Here is a 17,192-nt window from a genome sequence, read left to right as displayed (position 1 = left end):
ATAAAAGTGGCATCATAATGGCTTTCATGCTGTTTTTTTTTTGTCTTTTTAGGCATAAAAGAGATAATGCTATTTGGTTGTTTTTAGGTGTTTTTTCTTTTCCAGTACTATTGGTTCTTTGAACAATTACAGTTTTAAAATATTTAAAAGGTTTAAAAGCATTTAAATCCCTAAATAGTTCTTACCTGCTGTTTGAAGAACCATTAGTGGTTCTGTAGGCTTCTGGCATTTGCAGGTTACAGAACTAAATTAGTTACTCAGCTGTTTTTAAACTCCAAAAGACCTTCCCAGGATCTCACTGAGCGGTGGCCTAGTGGTCTCCTGTGGAGTTTTGGTGGCTCAGTGGGCCAGTATGTGTGTCTTGTGCTAGAGACGTCACGAGTTCTGGCCCTGATTGTGGCCTGTACTGCATGTTATCTGCTTCTCTCTTTCCCATCTCTCCTGTCCCTCTCAACTCCATTCTCTCTATTGAACCAAAAATTCCATAAAAAATAATCTTTAAAATACAAAAAACGACCTCCGTCTGCCCTGGGCTTGTATCCCTCATGAATTTTCACTTCTCTCTCTTCAATACAGTTTGTGAATAACAGCTGAATATTTTTCAGTGAACCAGTTGGTTCTGTATGATGATCTGTATGATTCTGTATGATGATGATGTATTGTTGTACGTTTTCTGTCAAAGTAAAGAGGTGTAATGTCGTGCTTTTGTTTTGAGGCAAATGTCTGATTATGAATGAAGCCAGTGGATACTAGAGGAGATAATCCTTTGTGTGGTGCCCTTTAATTACGAGGAGAGGCCAAATGGGGAGGGGGGCTTATTGGGAAGAGCTCATTAGGGAGGTGGATGGATCTGTGCTTGCTGAGAAAGGCATTGGTCCACTGCTTGGTTCTGATGAGACGTGTATTAGAATCAGGTCACGTCACGTTTTCCCAGTAGAAGCAAAGTGACTGCTGTTAATGCCGTGACAACAGAAGCACCCCTTCAAACAAAAGAGCAGTTCAGATGTTCCTGGGGCGCTGGTATGTGTCTTCCCCTTCCCCAGGCGGGACACTGGTCACCCCAGTGTGGCACACTGCCATGCGGTGCTGGTGAAGGGGCCGGACAGCCAATGGGGTGAGAAAGTTTGCTGGGGCCTGCCTTTCATTACTCACCAGGCGGACGCAGCCATAATTTCCTCCATGTACAGGGAACTGGTGGTGCGCGTGTGGTATGAGAGTAAATCAGAACAGTTGGATGATATTTGTAGATTTGATTGATTTGACTTATGTCCCTAGCTGTGTCATGCACCAGGACATTTGGTTAGATAGCATAACTGTCATCCACCTGGCTTTAGGAGTACAGATCCCGTGCTGTAATCAGTAAGCAGCTTTGGTGTGGCTTTTTGCTAACAGGGAGGAGGTTTTAGTGCTGTGTTATTGGCTGTGTGTTTCTTGTGCTTGTTAATCATTCATATTTACAGCTGGGAGACGACAATCACCAGGCAGAAGGACAAGGCAAAGGTCTCATCTAGACATCACTTAGGGAGAGGCAGCTGTCTGAATGTTGTCTGGTAAGTCTAACTGTGCTGCATTTTATATCAGATTTACCTACTTCACAAGTTTATTCACAGTTTTGCCGACTTTTTTAGTGTGTGTGTTAGTGTGAATCAGATTTATTTTACTAGTAAACGTAAAGTGTGATGTTTCAGTTACCATATAGCCTATGGACTATCATGTAAAAGGCAATTGCAGTTCCTCTAAATATATGTACTAACAACAATATAGAATAGATTCATATACGAAATATAGAAATTGTGCTACTGTTTTGGATGTTACAAGGGGAAGCATTGTGTATTGTATAATTGGTGGCTACAATTTTATTTGTCTTGTGATAATCACAGATCAAAGTTGATCTGCTTTTTGAGGAAGTAGGGAGATATCAAGTTGTATAAGAAATAATAAAATGCTCCACATGATGTTCAGTCATTTCATATTCTAAGTAATCACTGAAAAAAAACTGATTTACCTAGATTTTTGACAGTGTCAATATGTAAAAAATCAATACTTGTTAAATATCGTTTCACATAATGTAGGTTCAATTGCCTTTACTTATGTGAAATTGGCTAAAAAACTAAATATCATCAAGTACTTGATTGATAATACTTCTGTTTTACACAGTGGAATTATTTTATAGGCTACATGTTGCATTGGATATCAGTGTCTGTATCTGTAGCCAGTAATTGTCTAGAAAGGTGTGACAGATGAAAAATTAAATGTTACAATTTTCTTGGAAATGTCATAGCCAATTTAATTGATTTTTTTTTCCTTTGTTATGTTTTAGTTTCAGTGGCAGACATGGGGAGGATTGCAGGAAGCATACTACTGTTGTGCCTTATTAGCTTCACTAATGGTGAGTATAGTCAGTTAATTTTGTCATTGTGTCTCCATGTCTTTATCACACTATGTAAGATTTAAACTCTGGTTTTTCTACAGCCTCTACCATGCCTGAGATCCACAATAATGTTGAACGTTTGCGTGAAGACATCCCCAAAGGTATGTATGTATTATTTGTGGTTGCTGGTTGGTTTGAAAGACTGGACGCAGTCCAAGTAATTATTTCACAGCTTTTATTTCACCTATGTGATATCATGCATCAGTATATATGTTTTGCATTGACTGCTGAAATTTTTTGTCCCCCTGCTGTTGCTGTCATAGGTGGTTATGCATTTACTATAGAAGCAACTGATGCAGATAACGACCCATTGAAGTATGCACTCAGCGGGACGACTGCCAGCTTCTTTAGAGTTGACCCAGCCACTGGAATTGTATCAGTCCACATGACGCTAGATAGAGAGGTATGGTTGTTTTTGCTTTGAATTTTCCCAGACTATGCTGTCAATATTTTAAATAGGCCACAACAGTCGAAAACTTTAAATTGTCATCGACTTCATTTTGTTTTGTTTTTTTAGGCTCAGACTGTATTGACACTCACAGTTACTGCCTCTGATCTTCAATATACAGTAAGTGAAATGTAAGTGAGTGTTCATCAACAATTTCAATTTCATTTTGTTCTGTTGTATTCATAGAAGTTTTGGTCTTCATGCATTTTCTTTCAGACTGTCAAAGACATAACGCTAATATTACTTGATGCCAACGACAACAGGCCCATATTTGAGCAGTCCACATATGATGCTGATGTCTTAGAAGTAAGTTGAACATCTTTAAGTTACTGAACACTTTCCTTATCCATCTGCACATCAGCTTTGTTACGCTGGTCTGTGTTATTTTATTGTTATTCAGCAGCTTAACAATTCAATAACAAAGAATAATCCCCTTTTAGCTTTGATAATGTCTGTAGCGAGTAGCAATTTCCTGTGATGAATCACATGTGATGAACATTATGTTATGAATGAAGTGGCATTTCACAGAATATGAGATCATTTTAGTACAGGGCTTTTCAATAAAGCATTTTCCCAGGCAGAGTACAATGTGACTGTTCCTAAGTATCTTTACATTTCTGTAAAAATGTGCTGTTTTAGTGTAGGTAGTGTTCAGGAGGAGGCTAATGTGAGCAGCCAATCCTATGTATGCATGATCTGTGTTTCACCTTGTGCTCTACGTTTCTGTAAGAGAAAAGCATAACTTTGTCACCCCTCATGAAGTCAGAATTTGCTAGTTATTGTCAACAATGAGAGGCATCATTGTTTTTGATTTTGTGCTTCTGCTTCTTCTTTTTTTCCCCTTCCAATTCATCAGAATGCCCCCGTAGGTACGTCTCTGTTGAAGGTCCATGCCACGGATGATGACACTGGAGTTGCTTCTCTCGTGAAATACAACATTGATGAAGTAAGTGTTCTTAATAAACCCTGTATCTCATTAGTATTTTATTGTGATATTCCATGAAATTTATTTAAGGCTCATTTACACTGTCATTTCTAGGTTATTCCAAGCGATGGGTTCAGTCTATTTAGCATCATGGAGAGTACCGGTGAAGTCAAACTAAATGGAAGACTAAATTTTACTTCTCTGGACACTTTCTATCGGCTAAAGATAAATGCGTCTGTAAGTATGTTTCTTATACAATGATGATACTATATATTTTCCCTTTACTGACTGTCTGGAGGCCTGTCTGGACAGAATGTAGTATAGCAATAATACGTGATTGTGTTTGCCAACTAACTGGCTACCAAATATATGGCTAAACCACTGTGGTTTAGCCATATATTTATATATATACATATACATATACATATACATATATATATACATATACATAGCCATGTCACAGTACTGGTGATCTCTGCAAAGTGCAAAAACCCCACAGCAATGACCACTTATCACCAAACATGTTGCCAAAGTAAACAAATCAAAACATCTTGGAGATTACCACTTTGATTTAACTACGATTTTAATTGTTTTATGTACACTTTTATCAATTGGGTCAAAACGCAGATTTATGAATGACTTCATAAATTGTATTTTAATTGATCTATTATTTACTCAATAGTAATTAATCACTTAACCAATCTATGGCACACTAAAAACATCCATAGCATGTTACATAACACTTTTGAATTGCAATGACATTGTGTGTCCCGTGACAGGATGGTGGAGGTGAGTACATGGGTGAAACCTTGAACCAGTCAAGCATTGCTTTTGCCTTCATTACTGTGTTGGACGTCCCGGACCTTGATCCACAGTTCATCAGTCTTCCTTACACAGCCAGAGTTCAAGAAGGCTCTCGTCTGGTAAGTGCTGCTAACTCGATGCAAAGGAGAGGATAGTACTCCACTGGAAAAGATAATAAACTGGATTGATGTTTATTTTCAAATGGCGATTGAAAAGGAAGTGAAAGGGATTAACTGTTAATATATGATGTAATATGTTCCACCATGCATTGAAATGTTTAGAAAATAACAGCTCTAGGTCTAACGGTGATGTTCAAATCTGCAATGAGATGCGAATGAGATGATGACTTTGAAAAGTGGAGAACTGCTGTGTATGGCATATCATAGTAAAGTATATGTCCAGACATCACACAAGCCCACTGTTTTTTTTTTTTTGGATCTTCACATTCATTTTGTGTGTCAAAGTTGCTGTTAACTCTGACCTGACACATTACATTGTATGAGCCCAGTTTTTAAAAACATTTTCACACCCATTATGTGTGACCAAGCTGCTGCAAATTCTGGTGTGATGTCATGAGATTGCCGAATCTAGGTGCAGTACGCCTGCGCTGCATTTAGTAGCCATATGCATGTAAATGAATAGAGTTTCAGTTGGTTCTAGTTTCAGAAATCTAATATATATCTTTTTTTCTTTTTTGCCAGGACCTGTCTGTGTTTGAAGTGACTGCCATAGACCAAGACAGAGGAATCAATGATGATATGATCTATAGCATTGAAAGTGAGCCTCAACAATTTGAAGAACACAACTAGAACAATTTGAAGTTGTTTGCAGTGAGTGAGTGAGTGGGTGAGTGAGTGAGTGAGTGAGTGAGTTAGTTAGTTTCTTATATGGAAATGGAAATGTTGCTATTGAAAGTGTTTCCCTGACAGATTCCACAGCAGATGGCCTGTTCAACATCTCACAAAAAGATGGTGTCATATCCGTAAATTCAGAAATTGACCGAGAAGTCATTGGTGATAGTGTTACCCTGATTGTCAAGGTACAGTTTTCTCAAGTAATACTACAACCAATAAGAATAAGGAGGAGAATCAGGAAGAAACAAGTTTATACAAGAATACATAGAATCAGTGTTGACGGTGGGAGTGGGGTTGGGAGCGCTGTACCTATTGATGTCAATAGGTACAGTTTAGAACTTATGAATGCGTAACAGTTTTTGCTGTCCTTATAATTTTTTTCAAAGCTTTTAAAGCTGTAGTGAACATGACCTATTGCATAATGAAAGTATAGAGTGTTTAAAGGTTTGGAACACTGACCTATCCTATTCTATTCTATTCTATTCTATTCTATTTCTAGGCCACTGAGGCCAATCTAAACATCCATGGGGCTGAAGCCAGCACCACTGCAGATGTAGAGATCACCATCATCGACATAAATGACAACAAGCCCGAGTTTTACATGTGTGCAGATATGGAAGAGTGTGTAAAGCAGAGTAACTTCGTAGGAGAGACCTTTGAGAACTCTTTGGGCAGTATTGTCATCAACATGACGGTCAAAGATCTGGATAAGGTCAGATAAACCACACAAACGGGACACTCCTCAACTTAGGTTTTCATAGAGTGTGTGTGCCAAGAATAAGATAAATGACGAGATGAGTGATGCTAATGACCAAGCATGAATCATCTTCTTTTGGCTTGTATAGAGTGCGAGAATCAAACTAACCCTGGAGGGAGCTGACAAGGAGGTGTTTTCTGTGGATCCTCCATCTGCCATTTCAGAAAGCCCAGTTCGTCTTGTGGTCATCAAGTCCCAGCAACTGGATTTTGAAGAAAAAGAGCAGATGGTTGTGCAGGTAAGGAGAGGCAGAAAAGGCACAAATGCTGTATCAAGCCAGTGCAAATGCCAATACCACAATTATCCCAGCTTAGGTGAGCCAGGTTTTACAGCGATAAGACGGGGGAAAGCTTTTAAGATCTGTTACACCAAGGGTGATTACGGGCATTAAGAAGGAAACATTGGCACGCATCACAAAGGTGGTGAGATCGTGTGTAGACTGTTGTCATGAAACTATTTCTACCCAGATAATGTGGGACATCAGTTATGGTTAGATAATGTGCAGGACGTTCAGCAGTGTGTGTAATAAATTGCCAATTACATGAATAACATTATGAATTAATTAATGAATCTGCTTGAAATCAATATTATTATATTGGCGATGTGTAAAATGCTTGACAAGTCTGATGTATTTTGTTTGCTTGTTTTATGGTGCAGGTGATTGCCACTGATGAAGACACCAGCTTCTGCTCTACTGCCACAGTTACTATTAACATCAAGGACACCAACGACAACAACCCCAAATTCCCCGAGGACAGCTATAAGCTGCGTCTGCCTGAGCACTCTCCTGATGACACAATAGTCGCCAAAATTTCTGTAAGTCCTTTACACACTTGATTCACACGTAAACACTTTGAACTTACATGTAACTAACCCTTTGATTGTATTGCACTAACTAATTTGACATTACTGAGGGCTACTTGGTACTCACAGGAGCACACACTGGTTTTTGTTTTCCCAGGCAGAGGATCCTGACACAATGGATCAAGGCAAAATCACCTACAGCCTTCTTCCAGAAAGCATGTATGTTTCCCTTGAGTAAAATCGTGGTAATTGTAAATGCAGCCAGTCCATACTTGAAACAATCTTTTATCCTTGCTTTGTCTTTGCAACTGACACATACTACTGCACAGTTGATCATTTGTGTTTCTGTTTTCATATAAATGGGTTTCAGACGAAGTTATTTTGATGTGGAGCCAAATTCGGGCACAATTTATGTGAAAAACAGCACTTTGATTGACTGGGAGGTCAGATCTCTGTATTCAGCGACACTGCAAGCCAAGGACACAAGCAGCAACCCCGGCACGGCAGTACTGGAGATCATACTGACTGACATCAACGACAAGACACCAGTCTTCAACAGAGACCCTTACCTGGATTTTGTTGACGAGGGTGAAAATCTTGAACTTTCAATACAGGTAATTATCCATGTCCACAGGTGGATTTCAAGTAATAGCACAATTCAGTAAAATGTAAATATTTTAGTAACGCTTTATTTGGATAGTCCATTGTTGATACTCAACTATCAGGTGACAAAAAGTAGATGTTCAACAAAGTGCCACTTGCCTATTTGGTGCATCTCCACAGACTATGTAACCCTAAAACTGACCTTAGCCTAACCCTGACCCCATTTTTAAACCTAAACCCAGTCCTACACCTGACCCTATTTTTCACATTAACTCCAACCCTAACATTAACCCTAGCCCAGACATTGAATATCTATAGACTACTTTCCACACAATTATGAGTATCACTTGAAACTCAGTAGACATTAGACTTTATAGTGACACATTATAGTCGCTTGATAGGAAGTCAAGTATCAACATTGTACTATCCAAACAAAGTGTGACCAATATTTCTGTCTCATAGGTATTTTACAGTTTTTATGCTATGTTAAGTCAGCATGCAATTTCTGATTTCCTGATTCCCCAGCAATTTCACTATAAAGCCATGAACCCAAATTGACCCAGAGGTTTCATGTTAAAGGAATAGGCTAACCACAAGAAAAGTACTTCATCAATGCATTTATCTTTGTGTAAGGTTATGAAGACCATACCAGCTGGTCCTCATAATCTGCTATGAAAATTATACAATTGTTTTTGTTGTTATTTTATGGATGGAATAAACCCTGTAATTGAAATAAGAAGCAAGAACTTCGTTTTTTTGTTTTTTTTTTACTGTTTCTTCAAATGCCCCCTCATTTTGGCAGGCTACTGATGCAGATGACCCAGAGACGGAAAACAGCCAAATTGTGTATGGAATTGTGCCAAGCAGGTACAGTGATAACTTCACCATTGACCCTAACACCGGTGTGTTGAGAAACAACGGCGAGCTGAACTGCGAGGCCTTGGACCCTGAGCTGATGGGGAGGATTGAGCTGAACGTAACCGCTACTGACAAGGGCACCCCGGCCTTGTCCAGCATGGTCAAAGTTATCATCGATGTAAAGGTGAGTCTTGAGCAATTTCCACCAGATTACAGGTACTATGCTGCTACCGATGCTGATAATTGCCTTGTTTCTTGTCGATTCATCCCAGGATATCAATGACAATACTCCAGTGTTTAAAGCAGCGTCTTACAAATTCTCTGTTAAGGAAGGGGTGAGAGGTAAGTGTTTCATGTGGCAAAGGATTTTCAATTGTAGCTACATAACTGTGTGTCATGTACTGTGTGTACACAGCTGGATTCAAAAATGTGTTTTTGTTTTTTCTTCAACCCAACAGGTGCATATGTTGGCTCTGTCCATGCTGAGGATTTGGACCAAACCGCAGGCTTTAACCGAATTTCTTTCACTATCATCGACGGAAGCATTGGCAGTTTCATGATCCGCACCTTCGCAGAGGAACGGGGTTACAGGGGCAGCATCACCGTGGACCCGGACGTCGAACTGGACTACGAGAGCGCTCACAAGAACTTCACGCTGCGGGTGGAGGCGGCGGATCTGGGACAGAAGAAAGCTGTTGTGACGGTGGAGGTGGAGGTGCTGGATGTGAACGACGAGAGGCCCGAGTTCAAGCCTGCCGAGGCCCTGACAGTGAATGAGAACACCACCATCGCCGGATTTGTTGGGAACTTTACAGCCCTGGACAGGGACGGAAACCACTCACTGGTCTACGTGTTGGAGTCCACTACATGCCGATGCAAAGGCACAGAGGAACCCTGCGACTGGTTTCTACTGGAGCCCACGGGGGAAATCATAGTCAACCCAGAGAACACCGTGGATTATGAACTGTGCGACCAGGTGATAATGAAGGCTCAGGTGGAGGACAAGTACACAGAGAAAGGAGAGAACAACAGTGTCACATCAGGTCAGCGCTGGATCTATGATAGATCAAATACACACACACACACACACACACACACACACACACACACAAACATGCACGCACACAAGTAGTCCCACTGTATCCTTCTTCCAGTCCAACTTGGCTGCTGAGGGATTTTATTTTTTATTTTATTTTTACTGAATTTCAATGTATTTGTGAATATTTCCCCCCCAAAATAATCTTTAAATAATTTCAGGAGAAATGGTGATCAATATTGAGGACATCAATGACAATGTTCCAGAATTCATTCCCTCAAATTCTGTATTTGGTGAGTGTATTTATGAAGTCATTTAATCAAGTGCTGAGTCTTACAACCTTATATTTCTTGAAACAAGTGGAAAAATCTGACAATTGAGTTTGATAATTTCACATTTTTCCAATGCAAATGAACTGATTTTAAGTAATTTTGTTGAATCAAGTGTCATTTCCTTGCTACTGGTGGAGTATTCTGGCTGAAGATACTCACACTGGAAACAAGAACAATTATTTCCAACCATTGGAAAATACGATTTTAAAACAGAATATAAGACTACTTGTTAAGATGGACGTGTTTTGCAGTGTATGTGTAAACTTAACTTTCACTTTTGTCTTTTCTGTGGAAAAAAAAATGGCACAATATTATAATTAACTACTGGTGTAACTGTGCACTGATAGTAGGTCATACTAGTTCAGCAGTGCAACTTCAATACCGATTTCCTTCTTTGGTCTTTAGTTGTGGTGCCGGAAACTGTAAGTAAGGATACATCAGTTGCAGCGGTCACTGTGAGTATGAATGAAAAAAAACAACAACAACAACATTATTTTGATGTGTTAGTGAGATATTTGAGATGTTATCTTGGTATTCTTTAAATGTGTTTTATGTATCACTCGCTACATTTAGGCTACGGACCGCGATTCTGGAATAAATAAGGAAATAACGTTTGAAGTAAAAGAAGTGCGTTTCCTTCACAACGACAATCGCACGACTCCTGAGAGGAAAGTGTTCGGGGTCGTCACCACACAGCAACGGGAACTTTATGTGGGCTTGATTCAGTGAGTAGACAATGTCATCCGTCAGCATCAGATTGGAACATGCAGCATCACTCCACCCTATACGTTTGCAGCTGGTTTTCTCCAGTGCATCTTTAAATCATAGCTTTGATGTTTATTGTGTGTCTCGAGTAATTTCTCCAACTTTCAACAGAACGATTGAAGAGCTTAGTGACAAACTGAAAGGGAAATATTTGGTAACAGTATCCGCAACTGACAAAGGTGGCCTCTCCGCAAGCACTGTAGTGGAGGTGAGTGACTGAAATCATGCAACTGGATGTTCATTCATTACCAAGCAGTCTCCCGTCTGAGTGGAGACAGACATATGACTGCACTCTGTTGTTGTTCTTTTTATGTTGCAGATTTTCACGGTTGACGAATCATTTAAAATGGAACTTCGATTTGCATCTCCCGTTTCAGAAGTTATAGCAAAACGCGATGAGATCGAAACGTATGTTTTTTGTACATGATATACTGTAATTTAGTAGGCTAATTAGCTACTGTAGTGTCGTGTTTATGTGAGAGGATGGGTATATACTGAGTCTGATGGCAGAGGATTATTTAAGAATTACTTTAATCACTTTTTCATTTGAGAAACACTTGACCTGACACATTTGTCACTGGGTCTGATGTTTGCTATGTCATTTATCTGGTCTTTCCATTCCCAGAGCGCTTACTGCTGCTACCAACGCTGCTGTTGACATTGTTGCTATCAGGTCTGTCAGTGCAGAATCCAGGTGAGTAAATGATCAAACATCTTCATGTTCGCATCACACTAACCCCAAATCATCCAACATCAAACTAAATTCCCTGGCTTTACTTTTACAGTTTGTGAATATAACTACTGGTCTAGCGTTTTTGGCTAATTGACAGATTTTCTCGATTGTTCAGATGCATTTCTGGTAACTGTGGTTACAAACTACAAATGCGTTGGCACAGTGATCACAGAGGGAGAATATAAGATATATATATATATATATATATGATATTATATGATATTATATAATATAAGATCTGAGGCTGATGATATTTTATGGCCTAATGCCAATGAAAGTCGAGATGTTGTTGAATAGAAATGTAAAATATTGACACTGCAGCCTAAAACATTTAGTTAATTTTATGTTCACTGATTTTAATTGTGGTGACGCGGTTGCAACTGTAAACTCTAAAATTGACATACTGCTTTGAAAATAGATGTCCGTTTTTCATTTCATTTGATTTTTAGACATCAGTATCATCATTTTGTTAATGGTATGTAATTTAAAAAAAAAACCTAAAAAAAACCAGTATTAAACTTTGAATATGTATTTGCTGTTTTGCAAACTAAAACAGTTTTGTTTGTGTCAGTTGTTCCTAAAATCTGCACTGTTGTTTCTACAAATGCATTTGAACAATTAAGAAAAACTGGAACAGGAAAATCTTCAGCTTTTCACTTACATATATTAAGTTTCTCCACTAGGTGGTGCCAACCTCCCTGTAACAATGAGACTATAATGTCCACATTGTATTTACTTTGTGATGGTAGATGACAACTGTAATGATTCTTTGTCTTGGAACTTGCCACAGCTCACATTATCTTCTTAGGTCTGCACTTTCTCTCTTTCACCTGGCATTGATTGGAGTGAGTTGTATCCTTCTCTCAGGGAGTTAAGTGACACTATAATGGAGGTGTATTTCATCTACTCCAATGGGACTGCCGTTACTTATGATGCTGTGGAAAAGATGCTCTCAGATCCTGCACATTTTCTCATACTGAGCCAGTTTGGCCTCTCATTTATTGTAAGTATGGCAGTTTTAGATCTTATTTTCTTATCTTATTTTCTGATAGCATGTGTCTTTTTCTCTGTCATGATATACTTACAGGTAACCCTAGCAGCACTTTCTCTATATCTATCTTTAACAAATTAATGGTAAAAATGCAGCATTGCATGACCTTTGTGAATTGCTTTCTTTTATCATTTCCATGATTTGTTCTCCTGCTGTGTTTGATGCATAATTTTTCAGTCTGCTGGAAGAGATTTTTTACGGGACAACGAGTCTGAGAACTCCAGAGTTTGACTTAATTAAAGCAAGAAGCAGATCAGTGAGGCTACTGTTGACGGCAACAGTCACTGTGTTTTGTTTGTTTTTGTCTTTTTTTCTAGTATCAGAATTTGTCGTCACACCTAATTTAATAGCAAATCATTGAGGAGAAAACCCTGTGTGTAGTGAGCGCTGATCTAAATGAATAAAAAAAAACTGAAACACCCATTAGAAATATTTGCTTTAGTGCACTAATGAGGAAAATCTGTTTCTTTGAAAGCTTTCTGCAAATGTGCAACATATTGAGCAAAACTGCAACATATTGAGCCTCATTGGTAGCAGAAAATGAAAAACATATAATTCCATAAATTGATTAAATATTGCTTCAAAACGATTCTGATTCAAACATTTATAATACATATGATACATACATTTGTTGTGCCTGAGAACACTTAAATGAAGACCTATTTTATTAATTATCACAACACTGATTATACGTTATTTTGCTTCCAAGGCACAGATTTTTCTCTGTTGAGTCCAATCTTCACTTAACGATTGTCCTAAACTGAAGTATTTCTGTGCCCTTTCATATATTACATAGAGAGAAATGGTCCTAAATACACATACAACTCCTAGACAAATAGGTTTCCATGGCATGCCTTGACAACAAATAACATACCTTTCAAATCAGTGTGATTTTATTTGTCGTGAGGGGAGTCAAAACTTACTCCTGGAGCCTTTGGTTGTTTGTTTTTGTGTAGTTTGGAAGGAATACGGCTCATTTTAACTGGCTACCAAAGTCTGACTGCAGGACAGTAGTTCAGATTAGCAATGTTTGGTTTTGGCAACATTCACAAAACTGTCAAAAATTTGGTCTGTAAAAATTATTTAACATTACAAAAGACATGAAATGAAATGTCCTCCACACATTTCCATTACACAAATGTACATTTTATTTCAATAATCTGACTTTCATAATTTCTTGACTGAAGGATTTAGGGTTAGGGTCAAATTAGCAAACAGTTTCTTCATGTTTGAAATACGATCGATTGAGCATACACAAATGATGCCAAAATCTATTTGTTTGTATTATTAGACAGAAATATGTTTTTGTTTTACTTTGAGCGTTTTTTGTGAGGAATGCTTACAAAATGTATCATTATTACAACAGGGACAACACAACTAACCGTTTCATAAAAAGACAAATATGACGGTGTAAAATGTAAATGAAAGAAGCTTCAAAGTTCTACAGACACCAGTGTGATGAGGAGAGGCGTATGGTCTTTTATTCTGAGATCCGTCTTCTTCTCTGTTTGTGTTTCAGGGAGCTATCACTGTGGAGGATCCAAAACAAAACCCTATTATATACGGCCTGCTGGGTATGGTGGCGGGCCTCATCATCGTGCTGGCTGTCCTCACCACTTCCCTGTTGTGCACCCGGAGAACGTAAGACAGGACTTGAGGAGGAAGTGGAGGGATTTGGATTCTCAAAATAGAAAGACGGACAGGACAGGACAGGGCAAGACATCACAGGACAGGACATCACAGGACGTGACGGGACGTGACGTGACGGGATGTTATGGGACATTATGGGACAGGGCAGGACAGGGCGGGAAAGGATGGGACATGATGGGGCATGATGGGACAGGGCAGGACAGGATGGGACATGATGGGGCATGATGGGACAGGGTAGGACAGGATGGGACATTATGGGACATAATGGGACAGGACAGGACGGGACATGATGGGACATTATGGGACATGATGGGACAGGGCAGGACAGGACGGGACAGGACAGGACATGACATGACAGGACGGGAGAGGACGGGACACTGTTAACCACATTGCCCATCTCCGTTATCTCAAAAAGTGTCCCAACTGTCATCAATCTAATCAAAAGACTGCGATAGGCACTGTGTCTGTTTCACTAATCCACTCCCTTGACCCTGCAGCTACAGGACGAAGCTGAAGGCAGCCAAAGCCATGAACTCTGCAGCCACGGTGGCGTCTGAGAACCAGAAAAGTGGCCCTGTGGTCCCTGGAACCAACAAGTACACCATGGAGGGGTGAGGACAACCACATCATCTGCATTAATAAGGAATCAGTCAACCTTTTCCAGGACACCGACAGGAAAATCCTCATCACAGCATGTTCAACATACTGATGTGGAATGTGATTTGTTTTTGACTCTGTGTGTGTTTGTGTGTGTGTGTCACTGTTTGCTGACAGAGCTAATCCTGTGCTCAACCTCAACATCGACACAGCCACGGACGAGGAAAACATGAATGCAGACAGAATCAGGTATAAAAAAATAAAAAAAAACCTTGTCTTGACTGTTTCCGCTGTCTATAGATAGCTCTCTCTCCACAGTGGCTCGCAGTGACATGGAAACCTTGCTTTCCACTACGCAGCAATAAACTGGGATTGATTCCAGTTGAACATTTTGTCACAGTGTGCTCACGACAGCATGATTCCCGTGTTGTGATGGAGAACTGGCTTGTAATTCCCCGCATGACACGTGGCCTCCATGCTAATCAGAAATCTAAACACTAATTTGAGGTAGATCAGAAAAAAACCTCCCGCATGTTCTCTTCTCTCTTTCTCAAGTGATGTAAGAGTTTCGCAGAACTTGCATCATGGTTATCTGTCTATATTGACACTACTCTTCGTTGCGCATATGGAGGTCGCATTAAAAGCTCTTTGTTCTTTTCCACCCAAGCCTCAATTCTCTGGACTACAACGTTGACATGACCATGTCTGACAAGGATACAAGGCCTATGATGGTGAGGTTACATTATAAAATCCATCCTCGTCATCGGTGCACATGCATATTAGAATCTGTCCTATTTTGAATGATTATTACAATCTTTTTCTGTGCATTGAATTGGCTGAACAATGCTTTGCTGAATATAATTGGTGGTTTACGAGTGCGTCTGCTCCTCCTCACCAGATGATCCAAGAGGAGGACGAGGACAACGGGGCACCAGAGTACATCGAGCCTCTGGGGGCTGCACTCGCCCAGCGGGGCAAGAAGAAAGGCCCTGACAACACTCATCTAGCGTTTGATAACCCCACGCTCAGCACCACAGACCTGTGAGGGCCGAGGTGGAGGGAGAGACGCCGACCAGAGGCCTCAGGAGGACAAAAGTGCTGCTGGATGAAGACTTTGTGTCTTCAAATAGCCTTATTTTCAGATTTACAGCAATGCATTTTTGAAATTCTGGTATGGATTTTGCATGGGACTTATGGGACCTAAGGCCATGAAAGTTGCTTAGCCTATAAAGGACCACATCAACTTTCAATTCAGGTAAAAACAAAAATCTAAATTAAAATGGGAGTTTCTTGTACAACAGCAGCAGTATTTATTTTCAGATGACCACTCCCTGATAATTTAACACTACCACATAGTGTAGTGATCTTACATAATCTGGTTTTTAGTGTATAGTGTGAATCATGGCCTGTTTGTTTTGGCCAAAAACTTCTACCATACTGTTGTTTTTATATAAGCCAACATCTAGACACTGAAAAATGAATAAAAGCTTGAACATCTGTGGGAAAACAAACAGAACAAATCTTTGTTGTTGCACATGTTGAATCACTTTATTTTTCTTAATATATTATGCAATGGTTTAAAAAATGTTTGGTTTGCTTTGAAATAGATTTGAATTTCCTGTTTATGCCTTGCATTTTGTCAACACACAATACAATAGGGGAGTTTGTTGCAATTGATACACTTCTTAAAAAGACAAATATGGAATATCATCATTGGAGAAAAAAGAATATTGCATACCGTCAATGTGTGAATGAAATCACTCATTTTATCGACCAAAAAGTTGAACTTTCTGCATGATTCATTGGTCTCTCTTTGCTTTGCGCTTGAGATATTAGTTGCTGAAATAAAACGCAATAAAGACGCAATGTGACTTATAGCTTTCATACAGTTGTGTGGAGGCAGATTGAAAGTTCAATTGAGTGTTTCACTGTGTATTGGTGTATAAATGAATGTAACACAAGTGCAATCTTTGAATAAAACAAATTTCTTCAAATGTGGTTTTGCTGCCTAATTTATGAGGTTAATGTATAAACACCAACATCAATGACACTGTAACTACTGGTTAAAAGACCTCTGAATTGAAACACATTTAAAATCATTTTCACCACACAATTTACAACAGAATCACTAATCATGATAATGAACTTAAGTAGTAATGATTGAATACCCTCATATTGGGAATTATTACTTTTCTCAGTGGTTATGATTGTACAATTGTCATAAGCACATCTTTATTATTTTCACAATACAAAGTACACATATCTTAAGTCAAAATATTGCGCCAAAATTATATGCAGAATAAAAGACATCCAAAAGACTGCATTAATGGTAGAGATTCCTCTCATACACAGATCAAGGTGATTGACACTTAGATCAATTTAGATTGCTATTTCATCCTAAACAAGACGACCTCCAGCTACCAGTCCTTAAAGAGAAAGATTGTACTGTATAACTATAGGGCCATAAATCAAACTATTAAACCCGTCACTCTACCATTATCTATATCAGTCAAAGCTATGCTAAGCATGTTAGCAACCAGAAAA

General features: G+C 39.2%; 1 protein-coding gene across 1 annotated transcript; it reads left to right on the top strand.

Annotated features, from left to right (window-relative positions):
* Positions 1-2,807: 2,807 nt before the first annotated feature.
* On the top strand, positions 2,808-15,787 carry cdhr2 (cadherin related family member 2). Its single transcript, XM_071916485.2, has 28 exons — positions 2,808-2,834; positions 2,949-2,999; positions 3,096-3,185; positions 3,736-3,825; positions 3,919-4,041; positions 4,584-4,727; positions 5,310-5,385; positions 5,538-5,647; positions 5,962-6,174; positions 6,308-6,457; positions 6,877-7,035; positions 7,181-7,242; positions 7,394-7,637; positions 8,429-8,668; positions 8,757-8,826; positions 8,943-9,527; positions 9,742-9,813; positions 10,258-10,307; positions 10,426-10,577; positions 10,729-10,825; positions 10,937-11,025; positions 11,243-11,311; positions 12,218-12,353; positions 13,921-14,042; positions 14,549-14,662; positions 14,826-14,897; positions 15,316-15,379; positions 15,547-15,787. Exons 1-28 carry the CDS (start codon positions 2,817-2,819, stop codon positions 15,691-15,693), a joined length of 3,609 nt encoding a protein of 1,202 aa, XP_071772586.2. The 5' UTR covers positions 2,808-2,816; the 3' UTR covers positions 15,694-15,787.
* The last annotated feature ends 1,405 nt before the right edge of the window (positions 15,788-17,192 follow it).

This window comes from Centroberyx gerrardi, chromosome 16 (assembly GCF_048128805.1).
Source record: "Centroberyx gerrardi isolate f3 chromosome 16, fCenGer3.hap1.cur.20231027, whole genome shotgun sequence".
NCBI classification, from domain to species: Eukaryota; Metazoa; Chordata; class Actinopteri; order Beryciformes; family Berycidae; genus Centroberyx; species Centroberyx gerrardi.
Note: the sequence above shows the minus strand (reverse complement) of the source record. Positions and strands in the feature narration are given on the sequence as shown.

Excerpts from the sequence above, each read along its gene's own strand:
- cdhr2 (XM_071916485.2), top strand. Across the intron at positions 8,827-8,942 it reads TGTTAAGGAAGGGGTGAGAG|GTGCATATGTTGGCTCTGTC; the intron begins GTAAGTGTTTCA and ends TCAACCCAACAG. Across the intron at positions 14,043-14,548 it reads CTGTTGTGCACCCGGAGAAC|CTACAGGACGAAGCTGAAGG; the intron begins GTAAGACAGGAC and ends TTGACCCTGCAG.